At 41.2% G+C, this 26,425-nt stretch overlaps 1 protein-coding gene across 1 annotated transcript in view; it reads right to left on the reverse strand.

Annotated features, from left to right (window-relative positions):
- The window catches only part of NTRK2 (neurotrophic receptor tyrosine kinase 2), a 307,599-nt gene that overhangs the window by 72,483 nt on the left and 208,691 nt on the right, over positions 1-26,425 (reverse strand). Inside the window, exon 17 of the mRNA XM_036923242.2 lies at positions 4,000-4,130. Within this exon, the coding sequence (XP_036779137.1) occupies positions 4,000-4,130 (131 nt within the window). The remainder of the gene's footprint in view (positions 1-3,999; positions 4,131-26,425) is intronic.

Below are 26,425 nucleotides of genomic sequence, written 5' to 3' on the forward strand. Positions count from 1 at the left end.
TGTAAAAGGAAAAAATGGTTGATAAATCCCTTTCACAAAAAAAAAGGTCATCCAAAAATATCAAAAAATGGACAACGCGGATGGATCCAAACAAGCAGATACTCTAATGGGAGAGGCAGGCTCAGTCCCCGTGTGACCTTGAGTGCCCTGCACATGCCTTGGCATCATATCCATCTTAAATAGGCTCCTGTGGATCCCTCAAGCTCTGAAATTATTTGGGGCAAGTGACGCCAGGATTTACAGGAACCTGAAGTCTGTCAGTCTGCATGCAAAGTATCAGATTTGAAACCAGTCACTCCTTCTGGAGAAGGGAAAAGGACAATAGCTGCTATTTCTTCACATGCATAATCAATGCTACGGGGGTTGCTAAGCAACAGGCAGAAAGACTGTCAAACATCTCTGGGTGCCTCCAGTCGAAGAGGAGCAGCCCCTATAGCCAGACGCTCCTCGAAGTGACAAGCTGTGCAGGCCCAGGAAGCTGGGTTCAATTAGTCTCATTCCTTCAAAAATCCTTTAATTGAGGTCAGGATTGAACCATAGACATTTTCTTCCCAGGCTCATTAGACAGTCTTTGAATACACTTTCAATCAGTCCACATCCCTAAAAGTACACAGGTCAGGCTGATGACGGACAGGCAGCTCTGTGAAAAGTCCAAATGTTATTCTGATCCAGTTCATCCCGGAGCCCAAGGATATCTCATTGTTCCTTTGCTGCTGCAGCCTCTGGACCCAGAAAGTTAAAATGGGCATCCTCTCTGAAGCTTGAAATTGTTCTAGCACACATAAGCAAAGCCTCTGATTTCAACAAAATGCACACTCAAGGCCACGGAGTTGAGGCTTCTCGGGTGTATGACCTCGAAGCTGCAGGCCTTTTGCCCGCTCTCCTTCAGGTGATGGTTTCCTTTGAATTTCAACAAGAAGGGGACTAGCAAAGAGAAGAGGTCAGGATTTCATAAAGGGGCAAATCCAGTTGTTAGTTTGTTTAGCAGTATTGACTAAAAGTGAACATTCATCAAAAGCCATCAGTTTGTAACTACTTATTTGGCAAAGCCAGGTGGTTTATGAGAGTTAGGTCCTGGGTCTGGGTCAGAGGTGGGATTAGGGCCGTGTTGGGATTTAAACCAGAGAGAAGTCTCACCAACAGCAGTGATGGGAGATACGCCCAGGTGGAAGCATGCCTTGGGCAGGACAACTGGCTGCATACTGCGGAGGCTGGCCAGTCCTATGGTGTTGCTAGCCCCAGCCCTGAAATCCTGAGAAATAGATCATTCGAGTTTGTTACAGTACTGAGTAGGAGGGGGGGAAGGAGGATGGCAGGCCACCCAGTTTCCACCCAGCTTCTTCACTGTCTCCCTTAGACCAACCCCTTTTGCATCTTAACACAAACTGAGAAGCAAAATATGTGGGTCACTGGGACCTTCCCGATTTAAGGAAGACCTTGTTGCTAAGGTCCCTGAGGCCATCATAATGTCACTATGATATCATGTACATTACAGTTTAAGCCCCACCTTGGGTTTCTCCTGGATGCTCATGGAAAAAATGATGAATGCAAACTTGCGCAGAGGCTGAAGGGGAGGAGGAAGCAAGGCGATCCAGGAGATAGTGAGAGAATGACAAAATGGGAGAAAGGAAACGAAATGCACCCCATAAAAAGACAGCATGTAAAACCCAGCAATAGCCACTCACCCTGGGGTCAGCCCCTCCTCTGTGTCTGAAGCTTACTTTCCTTTCGCTTTGCTAAATAAAAACCCCTGAGGCTTTAACTCTCTAGCAGGGGTCTTTTCACTGAATTCTTTCCTTTGAGAAGACAAGAACTGAGGAATTCCACAGTCCACTGCCCTGGAACAGGTTGAAGGTGCACTGGACTTAGATATGCAATAACCTTTCCTTAAAGGCACTGCAAGAAGTACAGAGAAACAGGCATAAAATAGGGACTGATGGTAAGATGAAAAGCTAGACCCACTGAGAAACTTTGTGAATCTGTCTATCTGCCTCAGGTCTCTCAGCTCTGCCTACCCTTCTAGGATTCCATTACCTCCCAGGCTTTTCTCACATTCAAAGATTCTCATCTTGCTACACCATGAGGTGAATTCAGAGTCTGAAGGCCAGAGTTAGCTCCCTGGGGGCCTCCGGATCTCAGTGGGAAACATGGACCCAGAACAAGAATGTGTGCTCTCCACACGGCCACGCCAGGATACAAAAACAGAGGCACCTCTCGGTCCTGTTTATCCAAAAGGGGGGAAAAAAAAGATAGCAGAAGAAAGCAAAGACTGTAGAAATAACACTGCCAAATGTTCTGAACATTCTGTGCTTTAAAAACTAACAAACTTTTCGAGTAAATGAAAGAAAAGAGGAGGCAATAGCAACAATTAAACATCCCCTGAGGGAAAAGAAATAAAATGTCTGATATCTTAATCTAGGTGACAGTTACATGCGTGTATGTACCTGTGCACTAAGATTTGCACATTTTATTGCAGGCTCAATAAAAAAAATATTAAAAAACCATCCGCAGAGTCGCTACTTCACAGCTTTTATACCACTGGACCCCTGCAATCTCTCTAGCATCTTCTTTCCCCTGTCCTCTCCTCATCTCACTCCCCACCATTTGCCTGGAGTGAGATGATGTTTATTTGATAGATATTACATTTATCATCCCTAGAAAGGTCTGTCCTCTTTTTACTCCAAAGTGCAGCTTTAGAAGCCTTTGTTGAGAGTCTGGGAGTACCTAGGCCACTCAGGTTAGTTACTTCTGATGATAAGGAAAGCAAATGGAGTTTTTGTCATTTGGATCAACTTTCACAGAAACTGTGTTTAGTCTGCAGGATGGGTAATTTCAAGAATGATTTTTCCTCTTTCCTCAATTGCCCATTATGTTTATACTGAAATATTTTAATGTTAAGGACCATAGTAACAGAATATATATCTGATTTTTTTTAATGAAAAGTTGTCCCAGTTATAGCTAGTAAGCAAATGACATTCTTACAAATCTTCCGTGTTTGTCATGAACAAAAAACAAAAAACCCAAACTCTATCATCTTATAGTAAGCCAGAAGTTACAGTTTATTACATTAGCCATGTCCATATTCATTCACCACTTAATTCATTTTATAAATATATGTTTCTTTTGAATGTTTTACATATGTTATTCAGTATCTTGGTGAACAGTTGTTTTTTTTTTAATGTTGCCAGAGTACGTATAAAGGAGTTGCTGAGGTCTTTTGTGCTATTTTTGTTTAATTTTGTGTTTAAGAGAGCTCAGTGGAAATCATATCCCCTTCAATAATATTTACCTTATTGAAGACCAGGTGTCCTTTTTGAGTTTCTGGGGAAATGGACTTTCAGAAAAAGGACTTTCAGATTTCCTTATTTTAGTAAAAACTTGTGTCTCCTAGGGTGGGAGAACTCACAAAAAATGCCATCCACCCCAGGATGGAATCATTCCTGCACTGTGAACAACCCTGAGACTTTGGAAACATCTGAGAGGGGAAAGGTAAGGTATAACAGAAAATCTCAGTGGAATAGACCTGAAAAGGGGACATGAACTCCACAGTCTCCCTTCCAGGACTGCCACATGAGACAAGCTCCCACCAAGGTTGGCACAAGCAGGGAGCAATCTGAAGGGACAGGTTGAGTCTCCAAGACTTAGCTGTTTGAATTCTGCTTGACCCCACAGACCTCCATCCAGAATTAAGTTAATACTGACTCAGAAGAGTAGCTCAGAGCTACTATTCACAGCCTGTGGCTGGTAGATTGCCCGTGAAAAGAACCTCTCACAGTTGGACCTGCCCCAAATATCCCTCTCACTGTCCACTTAAAGGAATATGAACACATCCGCACAGCAGACATCATTTGCTCCTGAATCAGCCACTAAAATAAATATAATTAAAATAAAATAATATAAAATAAAATAAAAATAAAATGAAATAATAAAATAAAAAATAGTAACATCTCCACACATTAGTGTGACCAGATAATGATACATTCTGGAGTGCTCTCTTACCTTCACTGCCACCAAGATCTTGTCCTGCTCAGGACAGAGGTTATAGCATTCAGCTAGAAAAACCTTTCCAAAGGCTCCTTCACCCAGCTCCCTTTTCAGAACAATGTTATGTCGCTTGATGTGCTGAACAACTGTAAAACAAAGACAGAGTGCAAATTGGAATGGAAGCATGCAGAAGTGGGGGCAGAGGGTGGGGCACCCACAGCCTGCATCCTGAGTTTACAGGCCCATACCCCTCTGCACACAGTAAACCCAAGGAGAAACTCGGTATCCACCCGCACAGTCCATCCCAAGGGGCTGGAGGCGGCTGCCTTGGCTGGCTCTCCAGAGATCAGTGATTATTTTTGATAGAACTCAAGTAGTAACCTGGTGGCTGGATGCAGAACATCACTAACAAGCTGTACAGACTAGGAAAGGGGAGAAATGAAAATTGACCATACAGTCATTAATTTCAGGCTCCTTACAAGAAAGATGCTTTGCATATTTTTGTTAGTCATTTGTGTAGTGAGCAAAGGCAGAGAGCGAGCCAAGGATCCTTAATTCTTTGTTAAGACTCCTGAAGGAGAGAGGCTCAGCAGACACAAAGTGGAAATGCAAGATCTGCGCATTGCTAATTAAAGCTTTGTCCTCACCCCAGTTTTAGGCTCCTTGTGAGGTGAGCTACACCAGGGTTGAACCTCAGTGACTTCTTTTCTTCAGACCAGGGATTTCTAGAATGTGCTAAAGCTGGCATCCTCAAGCCCTTTCTAAGACCATGTCCCAGTCTTGGCTCTCCAAAGCCAAGAAGAGACAAGAACAGATGCTTGAGGGGAAGGGTGAGAATATTGTTTGGTCTAGTCTGGAGTAGAACTGGCCCACATCACTCATCAATACACCTTCCTGGGGAACAAAGTGACAGTCATTGAAGACCATTAGCTGCAAGGTGGATTTCAGAGCAAAGCAATACTCTGAAGGACAGAGCCCTTGGGGAAGCCCAACAGGAGACTCAGTAGAGGACAGAACTGCAGTGCAGGCTTGTGCCTCTTCGTACAACACATGCAGTGTTGAGTCCCTTAGCACAGGGCTTCCACCAGGTCACCGGCCACCATTCTTTTCTGAACAGCTCCCTGGATGGCAGTTTTAAAGAAATTGTGATGCCCTTTAGAGCTTGAAATGTGTAGCCAATGACATTCTCTGGTTCCAGTCTCACAGCCGTGGGAAGCATCCTTCTCTGCATTTTATACATTGGCAAACTGAGTCTGTAGATGTTTCAATGATCCACAGTGTGGCAATGAAGTTGGGATTTGAACTCAGGTCTAATTGGATCTGAAGTCCATGTTTTTTCTTCTATACCACAATGTTTCCTGTTCAATTGTAAATATGTTAAGCATGACACAAGAAATAGAAATATGTAAGTAACAGAGGAAAAGGTACAAATAATACCCCAACTTGCTCTCTTTAAGTTTGCCCTTCAAAGGCCAATTCGGATTCTCACTCACAGGAATCGTTCCCAGAACCACTACGACCACTACAGAACCTCCTTCTCTGGACTCATATCATGACCTGTGCTTAGTTCAGTTCTTACCTACCCCCCAATTATTTCACATTTGTGAACCCCCTGAGGCTAAGTCTTTCTCCTGTTACCTTGTGTAATGCCTCAGGTGCTGGGCACATAGAAAGGATGTATTACTGTGGTTTAATTTGATAATCTTTCTTTAAAGATTTTCTTCTTGAATGCGAACTGCATTATAAAAACAAAGGAAGATGCTAAGCATATTTATGCAGTTTAAGTAATAACAGTAAAATGAATACCCAGGAACACCCAATCCCATTCAAGAAACAGAGTATTATTAGTACATTCTAAGCACCTCTGTTCTTGCTTGATTGTATCCACTTCCCTACTCACCTCCCAAGGACAACTACATCTCGATTTTAATAATTTCCTCTATAGGTTTGCTACTAACCATATGTTCCTAACTAGATATTGTTTTGTTTTGCCTGTTTTTGAACCTTGTAAATGGAATCACACTATTCCATATGTATTCTCTATCTTGCATCTGTAATTCAAAAATGCCCTTAAGACTGAGTTCCAAGATGTGTGTAGTAGTAATTCTTTTCCTTTTACTATTTTATAATATTTTGTGGAAGGACTATACCACCAGCTCTTTATTCTTTCTATGTTGATGGATGCACTATACCGTTTTCTTGAGATACAACTTGTAAAATGCAAGTAGTGATTAAGGTTTTGCATTAATAGGATTTTCCCACTGTTAATTCGTGTGGTTTGGAGCCATGACAGCCTCTGTGGGCCTCTGGGAACTCAGGGTGATAAAAATCAAAAGGTCTTTTATGAGCAACAATATTAATGAATATAAGAATGTATATTAATTTCTCATGCTCCAGTAGCAATGCCTGAATTTAGGAGTAGAGAAATGCGTTCATTAGGTAGAGTGCCCATATAAAGAGACAAGTGTAATTCTTGCAGAGAAATTAGCTGCCCTATTTAAATCTAATATTTAACTCCAGGGTTGTCACATGTTCATTGAGAATTAAATTGCCACTTGATTTACTTTACACTCTTACCAGATCAAGGCAAGTACTTAAGTTTTTATTTTTTTGAATTTGATTTACACTTTTCTTTTTCCTTTTTTTTTCCCCCAAGAAGGAGGAAAAGTTGGTGTGAAGTCATTTTATAAAGCTACAGATAAAGCTACAATTTCATCATCTTCAAAACTAAAATTGATGAGACCAGTTTTCCCATGCTGACCTTGAAAACGGTAAATGCATCTTTCTTTAAGAAATGGGCTACTTTGCATTAATTTGTTTTGTTGGTTTGGAACATAGATTATGTGAATTGTGGCCTTTTGCCAATGTATTTCTTCCAAACAGAATGAATTTCTTTTTCCTAAGACTGGAAGCCTCTCGGAGGCACAGGTAACAATTTGGGGTTTATGTTTGCATTCCTGACAGTGCCTTGCATACAGTTGGTGTTCTATAAATATTTGTTGAAAAATGTGCTGAATGGTAATAAAAACCACTGACAAATATCATTTAATCATATTATCTCAGTTAAATGACAACAACCCAAACTAGTATACAGGCAACAATACAGTCTTGTTCTCCTCGAGGTCAAGAGTGGGAAGAACAAGCGACCTGCAGCCACCTCGTCATTGAGTTAACACCTTCCCCCCATTCTCTTCTGGGAGAGCATCGGACTCATTCCACCCTATCCTGCCTTCTGTTTCCCTCCATCAGCACAAGAAGTGCTCCCAGAGGGTCCCTCCTCTTCCTGCTCATGAGCGAGTGCACCAGGTGAGCCCATCCTCCTCTTCCACCTCTCTCACAAACCCTTCCTGGGCCCTCTGGGTTCATTCCCTGGCTCCCACAAGCTCCCTATATCCCCAGCCACTCCTTAAACCTCCCTCTACCTCCTCTACTCAAATAAAACCTTGGCTATGCCCCAAGGCATCCATGCCTTTCATCTGCAGCCTCTCAAATGGAAGCCACAGACCCGTTATCCCCAGGTATTCTGACTTCAGACCATCACTCCCGCTGCTGGCCCTCTAGCCACCTTAAAGCATCTATCTCAGCCTCCTCATTGCTGACATCTTGGGTGCCCCTCTCACCCCCTAAGCTCCATACTATCCCTCTCCAGCCCACCAGGGCAGTCATTCTCAGGGCCCTGGGCACAGAGATCAGGAATTTGCCTAAACTGTGAAAACACTGGGCAGCCATTTATCCTGAGTCTCTCAATAGTGCAGCTAAGAGGTGAGGTATGAAGCTGTTTGGTTTGGCTGTTTGCATGGGACTAAGTTGACTTTTTCTGGGAGCAAGGCTTTCCTAAAGGAAGCAGTGCCCAAATCCCCACTCCGTACAAGCTCTTTATCTCACTGTGCATTAGGCCTTTGACTATTACTGACTTAAAGGCCCCTATGAACATTTGGATTCATTTTATAAAAATATCCTGAGTGAAGTGAGAGTAAGGATTCCATGATGAATAAGCTGTGGGGTGAACATAAAATCTTTATGTATTTCCTTTCTCTGAAGCCAGTCAATTCTCTGTTCTTAAGTTCAGAGACTTGAGTAAAATCACCTCAAACCCAAATTAATAAAAATTTAATTACAAGCCCAAATGCTACCATAAATGGCTACCTAGATTTGGAGGAAAACTCCTAACAATAGTTAATTTTCTTTTTAAGTTTTATAGAAAAATGCCTCTTTAAAATTCACCTTGCCATAGGAAAGAGATATGGGAGCTATGGGAAATACACCACTGAAGTTCCTTGGCCTACAGACTGATCTATACATTTTATATAGTCAAAACAAAGCATGTGATTAAATTACTGTGTAAATACATCTACTCTATAGAATCAGGGAGAAATTGATGACCAGTAATAGGAAGCCACTGAGATAAGTGGCTGAGAACTATCTGGACATCACTGCCACTAATGGAATTTTCCAGAATGGAAATTTGGTGTCCTTGATCATTTGCTTCATGAATACCAGAACACAGTAGATTTCCGGTTTGGTGTTAGTATCACATTACAGACACTGACAATTTTGTCACAAGGGGCTTCAGTTGTTTACAGAGATCTCACAGGCTCTGATGGCTTAAATCACAACTCCTGGTATTACTTCCTCTCAGATGTAAAAATTCTATATATGTACACACAGGCTATAGATAAGTATTAATCCATGTCAAAATCCATTTCTACTAAATCTAAAACTAAAGAAAAAAGAAAGTAAACTCCACCCACTTAAGGCTGTAATAGGAAATATGTCTTTCCCATTTCCTCAGTAATGGGGTTTCATGGAAACCTTTGGCTCATTGGACATATCCTGCTCAGCACATGGGCCTTAAATTGAGACATTTATTGAGTCTCTAATATATACCAAGTTCTAAGTGATCTATAGTTAAAAGAAAATATATTGTAAAGTTTTGAGCAGGCAGGTAAAAGGTAATATACACTAGAAAATAATATTCTGTATTTGGAGCAATCTCTCTGTTTCCCTACACCCTTAAATGTGGAGCCTGCCTGAGCCATTCCATCTCAAAGGTCAAATGACCACTGTGATGGCAAAAGAATATAAAGGTCATCAAGGCTGAGCCTCACTCAGAGCAGTGAAATAACTTCTGCAAGGCCACACAGCTAGAAGGTGACTGACCAAGACTCAGGTCCCCTGCCTCTCAGAAGAGCAATCCTTGGATTCTGTAACACAGGACCCTATATGACTGAAGGCTATGATGGTTTCCTGACATTGAAGGGGCAGCAGGCATTTCATTTAGTTAATATCTCTTTTTCTAGTAATTCTTGAAAATTCATGATCATTGTCAAAATGGAACAAATATCTCATAATGAAGAATTGCTTTAGAAAACTGCCCATAAACATAAAACAGGAGTGTGAAACCAGATATTAAAGATAAATACCTTGAAAAATGTGTGACTTTGATTTTAAATACAATTAACAAAAATTATTTACTAAATATCTTAATGTCTATTTCATGGGTAGCATACTGAAACAGGTAAAATCATCCACCTTATACAAATAAATTTACATGAGAGATGGGAACTAGGTTTTTGAATTTCATCTACATTTTTATTAAAATACAAGTTGGTACTAAACTGAAAATAAATGCAATTAAGGCCACAGATGTAAAACACACTAGGACAGGACTAGGCCAAATACTCATAAATAATATTGATGATGAAATAGAAAATGTAGTAATACTGGGCCTTTCTTAAGCACTTTTCAGCAAAAAAATCCCAGTGTGCATTACCATCAATTAATTTTCATATCTCTCTGAATGAGGTCAATAGTCACATTTATTTTACAGATGACACCACAATTAATTGACTTACTTGTGGTCATAGAGCAATCCACTTACTTCTCATTTTCCAAGTGCTATCTCCAATGAAGTGAGGAAATAGGGAGGGAAAGGGGGTCCTAACATGTGCTGATTGCCATTATGGATCAGAAAATGTGCTGAGAGGCTCACAAGGGTTATCAATCTTCATAGTAATCTAGGAGGGTATCCTTATCTCCATTTTCAGATTAAAGTAAAAAGAAGAGGATCAGATAAGCTAAATAACTCGACTAATAGTACAACTGGTAACAGGCAGAGTTTGAATTCTTCCACTACAGCACTCTACCTTTCCTTGGCCTTCTTATAAAAAACAAAGTGAAGAGAAAATGCATGAGCTTGACTTTGTCCACCTAGGGAGTTGTGGGTCAGCTTTTATGAATTTAATTCAATAAATCTTTATAAAGGACCTAGGGCCTGGTAAGAATGATGAGCACAATTATCCTTGTCCTTAAGGAACTCACAACCAAAAGGGGCAGAAAAGCACATAAATACATCACACTTCTACCACACCTTTGCTTTATTCATAGAAGATTTTAGGTACCTCATGCAACTATGCAAGGAAAATCCACAACTTCAATAAGAGCTCAAGTCAAAGAAAATGGAATGGAAGGCTAAGACAGGTGTTAAGTAGAAATGCAAATGTACAGGTTATAGGGTCCCATATGGTTACTGAAGGTAAGTCATAATTTGACTCTTGAGTTTCCTGGCAGCAGAAGCCAAAAGAATAAAACAATAATTCACCAAATGTTGACTCCTTATAGTAAGCATAGAAATGCCTTATAGTAAGATTGGTGGTGGCATTTAGTTTACAAAGGAACATATCAAATGGATTTTACACTGGGGGTCAATGTCCTCAATCATGTCTATAGAGTAAATAGTGAGTTTCAAAGACATTTCTCATGCAAGAGCTCGATAAGAAAGAAATATAGGACACAAAAGCCACCCTCAGCCATAACATTGCACAGGGAGTCCACAGTTCTTACGATTATAATAGCATCAAAATCAATATCTAATGGGCACACTCAAGAATGCTTTGGGGAAGGGGCTGAAGACTAGATGTAATTCCCCTACACTCACTGCTGGGCCTGGAACTACTGGGCAATCACAATATTGTATGACTACATGTAACATAAACATGCAGAAATAGGTGAGCAATTAAACAAGAGGTAAGAATGGTGGGAAAGAGGGCATTTAAGGTGTGGGAAGAGAAAGATCAAGGATGAAGAGGAGGAAAAGTCCAGAGCATATATAAGCAATAGAGATTTGTCTTGTTTTTTTCTGAAGAGAACGAGTAGGCAATGTGCTAGAAGTGCATGATGAGGCTGGATCATGGAGACCTTGAACACCTCATTAAAAGTCCAGCACTGATAGGTGTGGACTCTTGGGCAAATTACTTCACTCCTCTTTGCCTTCATTTCATTACCTTTAAATAAGGGGATTGAACTAAAGGGCATCTCAGGTCTACTCCAGCGGACACATTCCACAGTTGGTGAGTCCATGACTTTATTTTATATATGAGTCCAGTGCAGAGCTACAGAAGACTTCTGAGCAGGTGAGGAAAGTGATGAGGACAGATCATTGGATGGTTCTGGCAGCAGAAATATGGAGGCAGAGAAACCAGTTAGGGAGCAGCTATAGGCCTCGTTCTCACAGAGGCCTGTGCCCAGTTGAAGAGGGGCTCCATCCAGTTACACATCCATCTTTCCTCTCCAGTCTCTTGTCTGTCAAAGGCACATAGCTCAGGGTGTCCAACTCCAGGGAACAGAGGTCAAGTCCATGACCCCAAAAGGAACAGAGGATGTTGCCAAGGACTAATCCTCTGATGTTTTCATGGAAAGACAGAGAAAAGGAGCCACAGAATGAGACCAAAATGGAGAAATGTGAGAGGCAGGTGAAAGGACCATGACTGAGCCTGAGGAGAGCAGAGGTGAGCAGGGCAGAGTAGTCGGAGGGGGGATGAAGATATGGAGACACTGTGTGGAGATTGCCGTGTGGCGGGGGGAGGTAAGGGGGGAGGAGGAGGGGGCAGACAGCTCAGCCTAGATCACCTAGTGACTCCAGAGGATGGGGGCTGGGAGGGGATGTTGAAGAAGGAGAGTTCTGAGGGTGTTTGTAAGATGAGGAGAAGAGTAGAGAGTAAGAAATTAAATAGGCACAGAAAGACAGGGAGGGAGAAAGCTAATTGATGGGAGAGATTCCTGAGGAAGCCACTGGGTACAGTGGGGTGGGGGATACCAAAAATGTATGAAGCAGAGAGGAAGGATTTGTGTGACCCACAATCTGAGGATTGGATCACTGAAGGAGGAAGTGAACGTTCAGGGATTCCCAAGGGGCTCACCAACACAAACCAGTGTAAGCCTTTGGGCTGAGCCTTGCACTGGGTCCAGTGATGGACAAGATCGACTCTTGCAAGGTGACTTTACATTCCTGGGAGACCCCCAGGTACCTACTGGATGCCCCATATAAGGTCCAGTGGCAGCAAATGACAGTTTCATCCCAAACCAAATTTCAATACCCCCATGTTGAAGAGCCAAGCTGCTAGGGGGAAGGGCTTAATGTAACCTGAATATCACAGAAGATAAAGGCAACCCTGGTTCTTTGAAGTTGAATTCCCAAAACTTCTTGTAGAAAACAGCGAGGGAGGAGGGAAGCCCCAGAAATCTTTCAAGCTGTTAGACTGAAGGGAACACCACACTTCAAAATACACATACGGCACATCCTTCGCTTTGACAGCCCCTAACAGCCAAAATTATATCTGTTTTACACACTGGCATGTGGTAGAATTGGATTGATTTGCCCTGACAGCCCTCCCTGCTGGAACAATACTTGTCAGTCAGCCCCAGCAATGTTTGTATTTTCAAGAATAATTATGCAGAGTGATTGTACAAAATCCTGGCAGGTGGGTCAGGCAGTCTTGTCTGCCTACCTCTCCAGCTCTGTGTCCCTGAGCCCCAAAGCTCTTCTTGCTCCCCCGGTTGGAAAACATTCCTTAATGCCCCGCTCCCCTCTCCCCAGCTTTGTGCCGAGAGCTCCACTGGAGGGTTTACGTGGTATCTGTCCCAAATTGTCATTTGGGAACTCCCACTCCTGGGACCTCCTCACAGAAACATTCCTTCTCTCAACAGCTTAAACCAGGAGCCACTACGTTTTCCTGACCGACTTCTCAAAGCTTGTTGGCTTTTATCAATGTACCTTTACATGAATGGTCCCATTGGGAAGAGAATCTTTTGGCGTTGGTGGAGATAATTCAGAAAACACTCCAGTGGGCATTGAGGGGCTTCCCTGGCCTGAAGCTAACAGAAATATATTGAATATCTTCTCTGTGCACACCCTCTAGTAAGGGGGAAGGAATAGGAGAGAAATGAGGATATGACAATAATGCGATTACAATGCCATAAATGCAGATGAGGGGACAAGCAAAGTGCTATGTAACTGAGTCACTCAGGAAAAGTTAATGGAGCCACTAAACCAGCTTTAGTAAACCAAGTGAAGTCTGTATGAGGAAAGCACTAAACACAAGAGAAAGGGGCAAGTGCTTAGCCTAATGCAAAATGGGAAGCTGGTGAGTGTTTTAAGAAGTCCAGAATTCCATTCCAGCTTTCCAGGCTGCTTTCCATGGCTCTAGACTCTGCCCCAATTATACAGAAAAGCAGACATTCCCTAAAGCTCATAACCAATGGTACCTGCCAATGTCTGAAAGATGGAGGGTCACAGACAAGGTTTTTGGGTGTAGCCCAGATGTTTGCCATTTCTGGATGGCTTTCTGACCATTAATATGCAAAGCAGAGTGCTGTGGTATTTCCTCTTTAATATGCTTATTTGAGAGCTCATATTTTTAAAGGTAATGGTAATGTTTATTTTCTTAAAGGATTTTGCAATACTTGCAGCATCTTTCAACCTTTTGTCCCCCTCATTTTACCATTTAAACATCTATAGGAAAAAACTATGTTAGGTGAAGATTCAAGGTTGAATATGGGGAAGATGTGTCAATCGTCACTACTTGCATGCGGGCTATGCTCTAGACATCGTGCTAAGCACGTACCTTCTTTTATTCAGACATTCTGCTAGACTTCAGGAGAGACATCATTGCCTCTATTGGGAAATGTGGCAACTGAGTCTCAGAGGTGGTACATAATTTGCCTAAAGCCACACAGCTGGAAAGTGGGCAAGGCAAGCTAGGATTGGCCTCCAAACCCAGGCAGTCTCTTCCAACAGAACAAGAATCTTCCCACTAAAGGATGGGTTCTCTAACAGGGAGATGAGACAAGTACATAAATACCAGGTGCAAAAGGCAGAACGTAAAAACAGCCACGACGAATGTCAAAAATAGAGTTAAGGAAGTTTGGAAGAAAAAGCAGCAAAGAAAAAAGAAAGTTTGAGTATAGGGTTTGGGATTTGAGGACATGCCATTTGAATTTTCCCTTGTAAGTTAAGAAGGGCTTGAAATGTTTCTTGGAAAGAAGGGCCATGTTGGACCTAATGAATTATGACATTTCCAAAATGCCAGGAAGCCAATGACTTGATCATATACTGGACCTTCATGTTAAGACATGTCCACATTAAAGACCAAAATCTGAAAACTATTTAGGTTAAACCAAATGAAATTTCCATTCATGCAGGCCCAAACAAGGCAAACATGAGCTCTGTCACATGGCTCAGCTTAATGTATCAGCAGATTGTTTCTTTACAAATACAAACTCTGAATGTTAGAAAAGAATCCATATCTTTCCTTTTAATTAAAAGAAAAACCACATTAACTAAAACAATATATGCACATGGTAACAAATCATGTAGTACCAAGGAGCTTAAGCTGGAGAGAAACCATACCCTTCCTTACATACTCCTTCCTGGCCATGGGCCTACTCTCCTGGGCAACTGATTCAATCCAATTTGAATTTTGGTTTTCTAAGGATCACCTCCAAGACTTGCATTAATATGCTATACCTCCTGTTCCTGTTTTCCCAGTTAATGACACTTACTGATTCTCCACTATATAAGAGGAGGATTTTGCTCACACTGTCTCCCAGCTCCCCCCAATAACCAGGAGCTGTAGACTATTAACCTATCATACTTTATCTGTATTTCAGCCAGTACACTGATACTCTTCTGTATATGGTGAGCTTATTAGCACCTTCCCTTCCCTTTACCCAAGTAATTTCACATATTTTTTGAGCTTGACTACAACTTGTCAGGATTGTTGTTATGTGTATTCAAGTTTCAAGATGCTACAGTTAAGTGTCTAATGCTTCTAAACATTGAAAAGCAATAAATAGAATGATGTTAATATGACCGTCTTATACTGCACACCACAAGGCTAAATAAGTGCCAGGGCTGCATTTTCTTTCCCACATGTCACAGGTCATAAAGACAACATCTGGGCCACCTGAAGGAGGATAGTCCTAAGCATCAAGATCAAATGACTCCTCTTTCCTAGAATTAAGATTGTCCTAGCATTTAATTCAGGCAGATGGGTTTCTCATTTATCCTGCTGGCCCTTAGAGGACCTTTAATATGGGGCTTAGGGTGCTTCCTCAACACTGGGAAATTGTCTTCAGTTTTTTTGTTTGTTTGTCTTTTATAACTTTCTCCCTACCATTTTTCTCTGTTCTCATTACTATCTGGAGATCTCAGTAGTCATATGTGACCTCTCATGATGCATCTGGATTAGATGAATTCTCTCTCATGAACTGCTTCTCTATTTCTCTCATCTTTTTTTCTCCAGCATTGTCTCTCTCTGCTTTTCTTGGGATTTTTTTGTTTGTTTTTTTTTATTCTAGAAAATTTTCTTGACTCTCTTTCAGACCCTGTGGCTGAAACTTTTCATTTCTGCCCTCATATATTTAATGTTTATGAAGTCCTTCTTGCTGTCTTATAATTCCTTTTTCATGACTGCCTAACTTTAAAAAATATATATAAAATCTGAAATCAGAGAACACTTGTTTTTAATGCTCTTCTGCTTCCTGAAATACTTCTGTTTCCTCCAAGGCCACTTTTTCTCTTTGGATCTTCTCTTTCAGTGCTTGTTGTCCTCATACCTATGATGGATCTTGAATCCAATTATATTTAAGAATGAAAGACAAAATAGCTAAGAAGGGTTTCTCTGCTCTTATGTAAGTAATTCTGTTTTCAGATAGGAAGTCTGGTTGGAATTGGGCCATTGGCAGAACACATAGACAGGCAGGCCTTGCTTCAGCGCAAATAGGCAGAGAGGGGACCATCACACTGAAATAAAAACATTCCAGACTAAGAGAACATTACTCTGGGCTCCAACCCTTATATTAGCTCTCATACTTGGGCAATCTGGAAATTTTTGCATAGAAGTGGAGGTTTATTTTGGTTGAGGGTAAATAATGGGCTATCTGCTTCTCTGCCAGATTGGAGGTGGTGGTGCATGCCACTAATGCCCTTGCCCCTCCCTTGTGTTTAAGCCTTTTCCCACCATTTCCCTCTGCTATACCTGCTGCACTTATGGCCTCTTGCCTGGAGCCATTCCAGGTTCCGCCAAACAGGGCAGTCCTGCCTCCACTGCAAACCTCTCATATCATATTCTGAGTTGAAGATTCCTCCCCTATGCTTCATACATCAACCTGGCAACCACACACTGTATCTCTTCCAGAAATATATTGAGAAATTTCATCCATTAAGGACTTCCACCTCTCCTTCACTTCACTGTTATGGATGAGAGGCAAACAGACATGATCAGCTCAGCAATCTGGATGCAAGGTCTTCAGTGCCTTTCTAAGGAAGTGATGCCTGAAGTCTCCATAGCAAATGGAATGTTCTCTAAGAGCTCAGACAGTGTGCCCAAGACCTTACACAACCTATTAATTCTATAAGTGAGGATGGCAAGACACAGTATTAATTTCCCAGAGCTGAGCCTGGACCTAAAACCCATTTGCTTGCCCTCAGATCCAATGCCATTTTCATTATACCCTGATCTTTCTCATTACAGACATTTATCAACTAAGCACAATATATAGTTCAAAAGTGTAAGAACTGGGGAAGGCAAGGAAGATAAAAGCTTTATGAAGTCAGTGGAATATTGCTACAGCCTGTCCCCAGAAGTCAAATGACCCTTTCTCTGTAGCCACCAGATTTATCTCTTTTGTCCTCTGCCTGTTTACACTCTCCATCTTTGATGAGCTGCAAAGCCCTGGGTGTGAACTCATGTCAAGAAGCATGGCGTTGGAGGCAGTTTGTGAGCTGAGAGCAGATTTATAATGTGGGAGTCATGGTGCTCAGGTCCCTTCCCTCTCTGTCTTATGATAAGGACTTGTTTTCTGTGCTTCTGTCAGCTGAAACACTTTCGAACTTTGCTGTAAACTCAGTTTTTGGAGAAGAGTTATAAAAAGTGCACAACTAAGTCACATGTATCTAATCCCACTGCTTTAGAGGGGAGAGAACTGGTCCCGCCCACTGTGCTTTGGAGTCCTGTTAGGGATACGGGAGAGGATTAGCCAAATCCAGCTCCTGGTATGGTTTCTTGGGTTTTGTAATGAATTTCCTTATGGAAATTGCCTCCTCCTGAGAGAGTTTTAATGTTACTATTACAAAGGGGACCGTTTTTCCTGAGTAATTTTAAAAATTCTGTTCTTATATGTTAATATGAACCACTTACATCTGGTATTGGTGTGGTCTAAAGTATTAAAATGGCATCAGCTATTTGGAATAAATTATATTAAACAAATTCGTTTAAGAACAAACCAGTGTTTAATTATACAGTGTGCTGAAGTTGAGCAAGTAATCAGCTTATAACAGTCTGTCCCTGCGGGTATGGCTGAAAATATCCCTCCCTGCCTTGTAGCCCCACCTGGGAGCCAGGTGGGCAAGCTGATTTCTCTGGAGGCCTGGAGTCTGCAGTGGGGCCTGAACTGATAGTGAGGGCCTAACACCACGCTCAGGTCACGATGCAGGCTCCTCCACCTGAGAACACTTGAGTGAACCAACAGTATTTGTAAGGAAGAGTAAAATATTTTTTTTCCCTCCATCTAATGAATATGCACATGACTAGAATGAAATGAACAGGAGTGAGGTCCTTATGAGCCCAGAAGAAACCACCTTAGCTATACAAGAACCGATGAAGGCCAAGAAGGGAAATGCCTACTGGGGAGGAAAAGTGAGAAACGAGGAGGAAGGTGTTGCACGCGCAGGGTCCAGGGTGGTGCTGGGAGAAGCCGGGAGTGAGAATGACCACGTTTGCAGGCAGCGAGTCAGCAGCAGAAAGGAAGCCTTGTCCAATGCTAATAACTAAGTACAGGACTTAAAGCCATTCACTTCATGTATCTGTCCAACTTTGATTTCTTTCGTCTAGCTGCAAAATGGGAATAAAAGTACCTGACCCCTGCACCCTAGCCAGAACAAAATGGCATTCTAAATAAAAAACACTCTGAAAAACAAAAGGTTCTATAAATGGTATATGGCATGACCACTGCTATTTAGCAGTTTGACACTCAAGATTACACAGTGTCTTACAGATATATTTTATTGGATCAATTGAATGTTAAATAATCCAGTCAACTACAATAATAATGGGGCCGACTGTTCTCAGGGCACTTTAAGGCTCATAAAGTACCCTTGCATGCTATTTTATTTGAACATTAAAATAACTCTGTGAAATAGGCTATGAAAATTTCCTGAGTCCATCTTGCGGTTGAGGAAGCAGAGACTCAGAGAGGCCCAGGGGCCCATCCCAGGCTGCACAGCCAGTCAGTCAGAGAGCCAGACCCCAAGTTTAGCCTTCTGATTCCCAGTTCAATGTTCTTTACATCAGAATGGCATAGCAGGCATTCTGGAGACCAAGAATTGAAAATGAAGTAAAAACTTCATTCTGGAGATAAAACTTGTAGACTAGACACTTAGATCAATGCAAGAGTTAATGTGAAATAGTACCAAGCATTTGCCTGCTAGAGGGATATGAACCCAGGAGAGGAGACACTAATGTGGATGATAAGTAATCCACAGGAAATGCTTCACAGATTATAAAACTGTTCTTTGAATAGTTGGAGGCAAAGAGGGGCTCTAAGAAAAGAGGAAAAACAGAGGCACAAAGGCAGGATGGTGAGGATAGAACTGCTGTGGCTAATCAGGGCTGTGATGAGAGGTGGCGAAGTAGAATTTTAATAGAAGTTTTGATAGGTGAAATGGGACCAGATCATAGCCTGAAGGTTAGAGGAGGGATCTAGAATCAATCCTATAAGCAGAAAGGAGCTTTTGTAGGTTCCTGAATGAGGGTGTGGCATTATGTAAGCAGGATATTTTCCGGTAGGTATATGCACAGTGTATTAAATATGCCCCAAAGCAAAGAAAGTAACTGGGAGATTGTTGCATTAATAAAGCATCGTTATGAAGTCCTGCATCCTAGTAGTGGCAATGAAAATAAAAGGAGAGCTATGTATCCTAACAGCCAAGTGACTTGATAACCAGAGTAAAGGAGATTCACTCAGCTACCATACTCCACGTGACTCTCCAAAGCATGAATAGCTTTCTCAATCATATTTCCCCTTAACCATGCTGCCAAATTAAATGATCCAGAGCTGCCCAAGCAAGGAGTTCATTAAAAATCACATGAATTTGTTAAAAAGATTTCTTATTTCCTCCCTTGATCTTCTATCCAAGAATATTTCTCAGAAGTAAAACAACTACACACATGCACGAACTCCATTGAGATCACTTCAAACCTTCCCAAGGCAGTTGACTGTGGAGTCATGTCATATGAACCCCTGCATCTAGTGACAAGTGTCACCTTTCCCTGGATGCATATCAGTTTCAAGGAGATGCAGGTGAAGATGGGGAGCTAGGCAGATGCACAGAAGCCCCAAGTGTGGAGTGGAGTAGAAGGGACAGGAGGACACAGACAGGTTTGTCCCTGATGGATGGAGAGCCTGGCTCCTAATGACTTCATTGTTTTGGTCCAGCTGGAGCCTCAGCACTTGAGTTCACCTCTCAAGCACCTATTATCTGGAGCTCTGCCCCAAAGCAAAAAAGTTAAGGGTTGAAATTGGTCCCCTTCCTTCAGCATGGCAGGGGCATTCACAGACATGATCAGAGCTGAGCATAGCTACAGCCTCCATTTTCATAAGTGGATTTTAATAAAGACGTACTTGCCCTTTAAATTTCAATAACAGCATCATGCCTTCCATTCCATCTTCATTTCAGCATGTGGGTATCACACACATACGCACCCCCAGACACCTCACACGCTGCACCAACAGCTGCTTACCAGTCAATGAAGTCACATTACTCTGTCACGGGGATGTGTGAAATAAGCCGCCTCACAGGAGGTGGGCAGAGACGTGTGCAGTGCAGTCAGTGTAAACAGGGTTTTTTTCTCTCCTGCGACTGACTGTTCTATTGGTTCATTGAGCAGGAGTGAACAAGCTTCATCGGGCACGGAACTGTATTTAGAAAAAATCTTTTCTTTTTATTGTCATCATATGTGATAATGACTTCATGAGACTGTCACCTTTAGATTCACAATGGTTGGAGATTTACACTGGTTGCATGGAGCAGGCTCCCGGCTCTCGGAAAAAGTCCAACAGAATTGATCTCCTTTTCCCACGGAAATGTCAGCAGCAATTATACGACCCACACTCCCTGGGCGGGTATATCAGGGCCCCTCCGAGGGCTGCAGGGCTGCAGACAAGCTCAGTCACTGTCATGGCATCTTCAGGACCTCAACACATCTCGCTTAGAGCTGATACTTAACAATGCTCCATGCCAGGCAGCCGTCACTGTACGGATGGGCTGCCCAGCCCAGGCATGTCTACTGCTGTACCCAGATTTATGGGCTGTCATCACGCCACAGTGACCTCTCTCCCAGACTCCCACAACCCAGAAATTGATTACCTAAACCAAGTACACGAGAGCTTCATTGTATTGTTTCATAGGAATTCAGAACTCAATGGAAAGAATTTGGAAAGAGATGTTTATTTGGGGTCAAATGCACTTACATAACACCTGATGGTGTGCAAAATGTGATTCGTCTCACCTGCCATCTTTAGACACACACAAGGACTTCTGTGTTCCCACTGAAAAACCTCTACTCAAATCAACCAAAGCCAACAAGCAGGCCTGACTGTTTAAATAAGAGATGTACCGTGGGAAGAAAGCTACAGGACGCTAGGATAGGATGAGACTCCAGAAGAGGCTAATAAACAGGGCCAGGAGAAGGGAGTGTGACAGACTCTCACACACAAGTGAGCTGGCAGCCCTAACTAATTAGCAACAATTAATTTTACGGTAAGAGCAAGAACACATGTATTATGTTCTATAGAAGCTTAATAGATGTCACAGTAAATCACTCCCGTGTCTTCCCTGAAATTCAACTTGCAAACAGGCTGTCTTAAAATATTAAAGAATTAACGATATAGAGCTGCTATGTCTTGGACCTTAATATGAAAAGGAAGATTTTTTTTTCTCTGCCACTTGGTCCTCAACTAATTTTGGCTATTGTAACCAAGACTGGCTTCAACAGGCTCAGCCACACCTAGGCCCTCAACCAATTCCACTTAAAGGAGGTAAGACATGAACTGCCCCAGGCCTACTTTTGGTGGGCTTTGGGATCAAATGTGCTGCTCTAGATCAGATGTTCTGTGTGCCCAAAATGAGCTCCTTGCCTGAGATGTTAAACAGATTTCTTTATATATGCCTCCATCGATCGACTGGAATTGTCTGCATGGAACACTATGTTGAGAGGATCTAGGGGCTAAGGCTTAGTGAGAAAGAGTGCCATGATCAGTTAGCATTAATGTCTGCTGGACACTGGAATGAGAAGCACTGCCTTTTGGGGGGGTAGATGTTTGAGGTTTTTTATATGTTTTTTCATTTTCCACCATTTATTTAAATTGTGGTAAAATACACATAACATAAAATTTCTCATGTTAAAGTGTAGAATTCAGTGGCATTAAGAGCATTCACAATTATGTGCAACCATCATCCCAAATGGAAACCCTGTACCTCTTAAGTGGTCACTCTCCCCTGCCCCTTCCCACTAACCCTGTCTGTGGACCAGCATTCTCCTTCAGTTTCTGAAAGAATATCTCAGTTCTCTTCTGAGTCAAATACCCACTGTGAAGCCTAGCTAAGTCCTTCTAGGCTACTTCTAATGGCTGCATTTTATTGCTCATCCTCAAGCTTCCTCACCTTGATATAAAGCATCTACAAAAAAACCTACAGATAACATTATTCATAATGGTAAATGGCTGAATGCATTCCTTTAAGGTGGAAAACAAGACAAGGATGTCAAATCTCACCATTCTTATTCAACATAGTAATGGAAGTTCTAGCCAGTGCAATAAGGTAATAAAAGAAAATAATAAGGGTACAGATGAGAGAAGAAGAGTTCACATAGAAAATTCAAAGAAGTCTACACACACACACAAAACCTCTTAGAATAAGTGAGTTCAGCAACGGTTGCAAGATGCAAAGTAAACATGAAATCAATTATATTTCTATAAGCCTAACAATGAACACATGGAAACTGAAATTGAAAATGCAATAACATTTTAAATTACTCCCTGAGAACAAAATAATTAGGTATAAATCTAACATAGTATGTTCAAAACCTGTATGCTGAAAACTACAATGCTGATGAAAAAAATCAAAGAAGCTCAAAACAAATACAGAAACATACTATGTTCATAGACTGGAAAACTCAACATAGTAAAGATTTCAATTCTCTCAAAATTGATATACAGGTCTAACAAAATTCGTATCAAAATCACAGTGAGATTTTTTTTGTATCTGTTGATAATCTTATCCTAAAATGGAACTATTGATAATCTTATCCTAAAATGGAAATGGAAATGCAATATATAGTATAGCTAAAAAGCAATTTTGATAAAGAAGAATAAAATGTGAACAATCATTCCACATGATTTCAAAACTTACATAGCTACAGTCATTAAGGTTGAGTGCCATTGGTGGAAGACAGACATGTAAATTAATGGGATAGAATAAAGAACCCAGAATAGATCTGCTCAGCTATGCCCAACAGATCTTTGACAAATATGCAAAAGCAATTCAATGGAAGGAAAGATAGTAATAGAGGGTGGAATAGTGACTCAAAAAAGATATTTCTTTTGGGCCACAACCTCAGAATGTGACCCTGTTTGGAATAAGGGTCTTGCAGATTTAATTAAGGTAAGGATTTCAAGATGAGATCATTTTGGATTATGATGGGCCTTAAATCCAATGATGAGTGTCCTTATAAGAAGCAAAAAGGAGAAGGCAATAGGAGAGAGACACAGGGAGGCAGCAGATGGGATAGATTGGATGGGTATATAAGCCAAGGAATGCCAAGCATTGTCAGCAGCCACCAGAACCCGGGAGAGGCAGGAAGGACACCTAGAACCTTTGGAGGAAGCATGGGCCTGTCAACATTTATTTCAGGCTTCTGACCTCCAGATATATGAGAGAAGATAACGTTGTTGTTTGAACCACCAAGTTTGTGGTAACTTTTTATGGTACCCCTGGGAAATTAATACAATAGCCTTTCAGCAAATGGTGCTCAATCAATCAGACATTCATGGCCAAAAAATTGAACCATGACCTGATTCTCATACCTTATACAAAAACTAACTAAAAACTGAATTATGGACTTGTATTTAAAGCATAAAACTATAAAGCTTTTTTAAAAAGCAAACATCAAAGACAATCATCAGGAATTAGGGCAGGGCAAAGCTTTCCTAGATTTGACACCAAAAGTATGATACACAAAAGGGAAAATTAATAAACTGGACTTCAGAAAAAACAAATACGTTTACTAAAAATCCTAATAAGAGGATTAAAAGACATGCAAAATACTGGGAGAAAATATTTGCAAGCCCCATATCTGATAAAGGACTAGTATCTAAAATGCATAAAGAACTGTCAAACTCAATTGTTAAGAAACAACTAGCATTCCAATTAGAGGTTGGAGAAAAGGTATGAAGACATTTCACTGAAATATATACAGATGGCATGGCAAATAAGTACATGATAACATGTTCAAAATAATTAGCCATTAGGGAAACGCCAAGTGAAACCACAATGAGATATCACTACACACCTATCAGAATGGCTGAAATAAAAATAGTGGCCATACCAAATGCTGTCAAGGATGTACAGAAACTGAGTCATTCATCCATTGGCAATAGGAATGTAAAATGGTACAGCCATTCTGGAAAATGCTGTGGTAGTTTCTTTAAAAAAACTGTGCAACTAGCATTCCATCCTACAATGACACTCCTGGGAATTTATTATAGAGGAAAGAAGCATGTTCACACAATGCATGCAGATGTTTATAGAAGCCTTATCCATAATAGCCTAAAACTGGAAAATAACCTAGATTCCTTCAACAGGTGCCCTTTAATGGTTAAGCACACTGCGGTGCATCTAAACCATGGGATACTACTCAGCAATAAAACAACACAATATTGATGCACACAGTCACCTGGATGGATTTCCAGAGAATTACACGTGTGTGAAAAACAATCCAAAAGGTTGTGCCCTGTAGGAGTCCATATATATAACATTCTTGAAATGACAAACATAGAATAGAGAACAAATTCATAGTTGGGAAGAGATTATGGATGGCAGAGAAAATGCTGGGAGGAGTTGGGGTGTAGCTATAAAAAGGCACCATGAGGGATTCTAGTGGTGACAGAAATGCTCTATACCTTGACAGTATGAATGTCAATATCCTAGTTGTAATATTGTGTATAGTTTTACAGGATGTTACCATTGGGGGCAGCTGAGTCAGGGTACATGAGATTGCTCTATATTATGCCTTACAACTGCATGTGAACCTGCAATTGTCTCAAAATAAAAAGTTTAATTAAGAAATGTCAGTGATGTGCTTTGTGCCATTGGATACTGGTTTTTAATATGGACAAAGCCTGTTACTTGCTTGTAAGGAACAGTTTGCCACTAAAAGCCACCATTCACTATTAACAATTTTGGCTTTGATCCCACCTGCATCATAAGTGAGTTCTTTGAGGGCCTGACTCATGTATTATTTATCCATGAATCCTCCACAGTGCCTAGCAAGCACCCTGCTATGTAATAAGTGCCCAGTAAATGTTTGTTGACTTAATGTTTTATCAGTGACGCCTTGAGTGTGTATGTGTATTGTGCACTGTTGCAACATAGCTTGCTCTCAATGAGAAAAACATTAAGAAATGTGTCATAAAGTAAATTAATGCCATCTTTAAAAAAGCAATTAGAGCTCTTTGTTTTTTCTTAGTGTTCAGTTTATATTTTTTCTTTGCTTTTGTCTGATTACAAAAGTGATCAATGCTCATTGCAGAAAAGTTTTAAAGTCTAGAAAGGTGGAAAGGCCTTTCACTGTGCCTATTTTAATGACTAGATGATTCACTTCTAATTTAACACACGGTATGCTTCCAAAGTGCTTGACCTCAATTTTCCTGTTCATTGACTTATCTGTTCCTGAGATGCACATTGAAGATCTGCTGAAGGCAGTTAGTGCAGACCCGGAGGTAAACGTGGCTCCTGACTTTCTCCTGCAAACCAAACTCTCCTTTGTTTAAAGGGGGCCAGCAGAAGGAACCAGTTTCTCTTTCCAGGTAGCCAGTATCAGAATTACCTCAGTCCCCTGTACTTTGACATCTTAAAAATACAGTGTTTTCTGATTGATATGGAACCCAGCTGAGTATTTCTCTGGCAGTAAAGGTTTCCAGAGGACACCTCCAGGGGACAGTTCATGGTCTGGCACCACAACCGAGAAAGAAGGCGAGCAACAGCTAACGGGTATTGGCTGGCCTTTCTGGGAGGAGTTGAAAGTTCAGAAACTGAAAGGTTAGGCAAGACAGGGCATGTGTTCAAATGCATTCAGACACAGAACAGAATAAAAAGCAACAGAGAGCAAAATACTGGGGTCCGTAGCTACTTTATATTCACCTCGAATCTATATTCTTGGGAAAACTAGGAAAAGCAAAATAAGCATTATTCTCTAAAAGAAAATAAAGTAATACCTCCAAAAACAAGCAGGCAAAATCTGTTACCTTATGAACAGAAATGCATTATTTTCATTGCCTGACATTTGTTGCTGGTGTAAATTTTATCCACCAGTCTGAACAGAATTCAGCAAAGCTTTTAGGATATTTATTGGCCAGGTAGGTACAAAAATATGTGTGTTATTATTATTTTTTTTTGCTTTTCCATATTCTGAAAGAGAAATAAACTAACTCAGAGAGTGGGTTTCTGTTAGCTGTTCCTGTTGATAATAGTGGGGACCCAAAGAAGCCAGATTTTTTACTAAAATATGAAGTGGGACTCCAAATGCAATGTGTTCTTTAGCTCATTTTCTGAAAATGTTCCATTACTGTAGAAATGACTGCATGACTTGTCCAAATGAAACCCACTCTTCACAGGTGAGGCCCTTCTCACTGGGTTCACCATATTTCCTTGCCTTTCATATATGATGAGCTACTTGAAACCTGCATTAGAAGCAGTGCTGGCAGCTATGGACAGAGCTGTAGACGTCAAGTTCACATTTATCACCGCTTGCTGTTAGGTGACGCTCAATACTTTTTTGGTGGCTCAAAAGGAGATTTGCATGTTTCTGTTCAACAAGTACTGATT

The sequence above is a fragment of the Manis pentadactyla genome, chromosome 3, assembly GCF_030020395.1.
Source record: "Manis pentadactyla isolate mManPen7 chromosome 3, mManPen7.hap1, whole genome shotgun sequence".
Lineage (NCBI taxonomy): Eukaryota > Metazoa > Chordata > Mammalia > Pholidota > Manidae > Manis > Manis pentadactyla.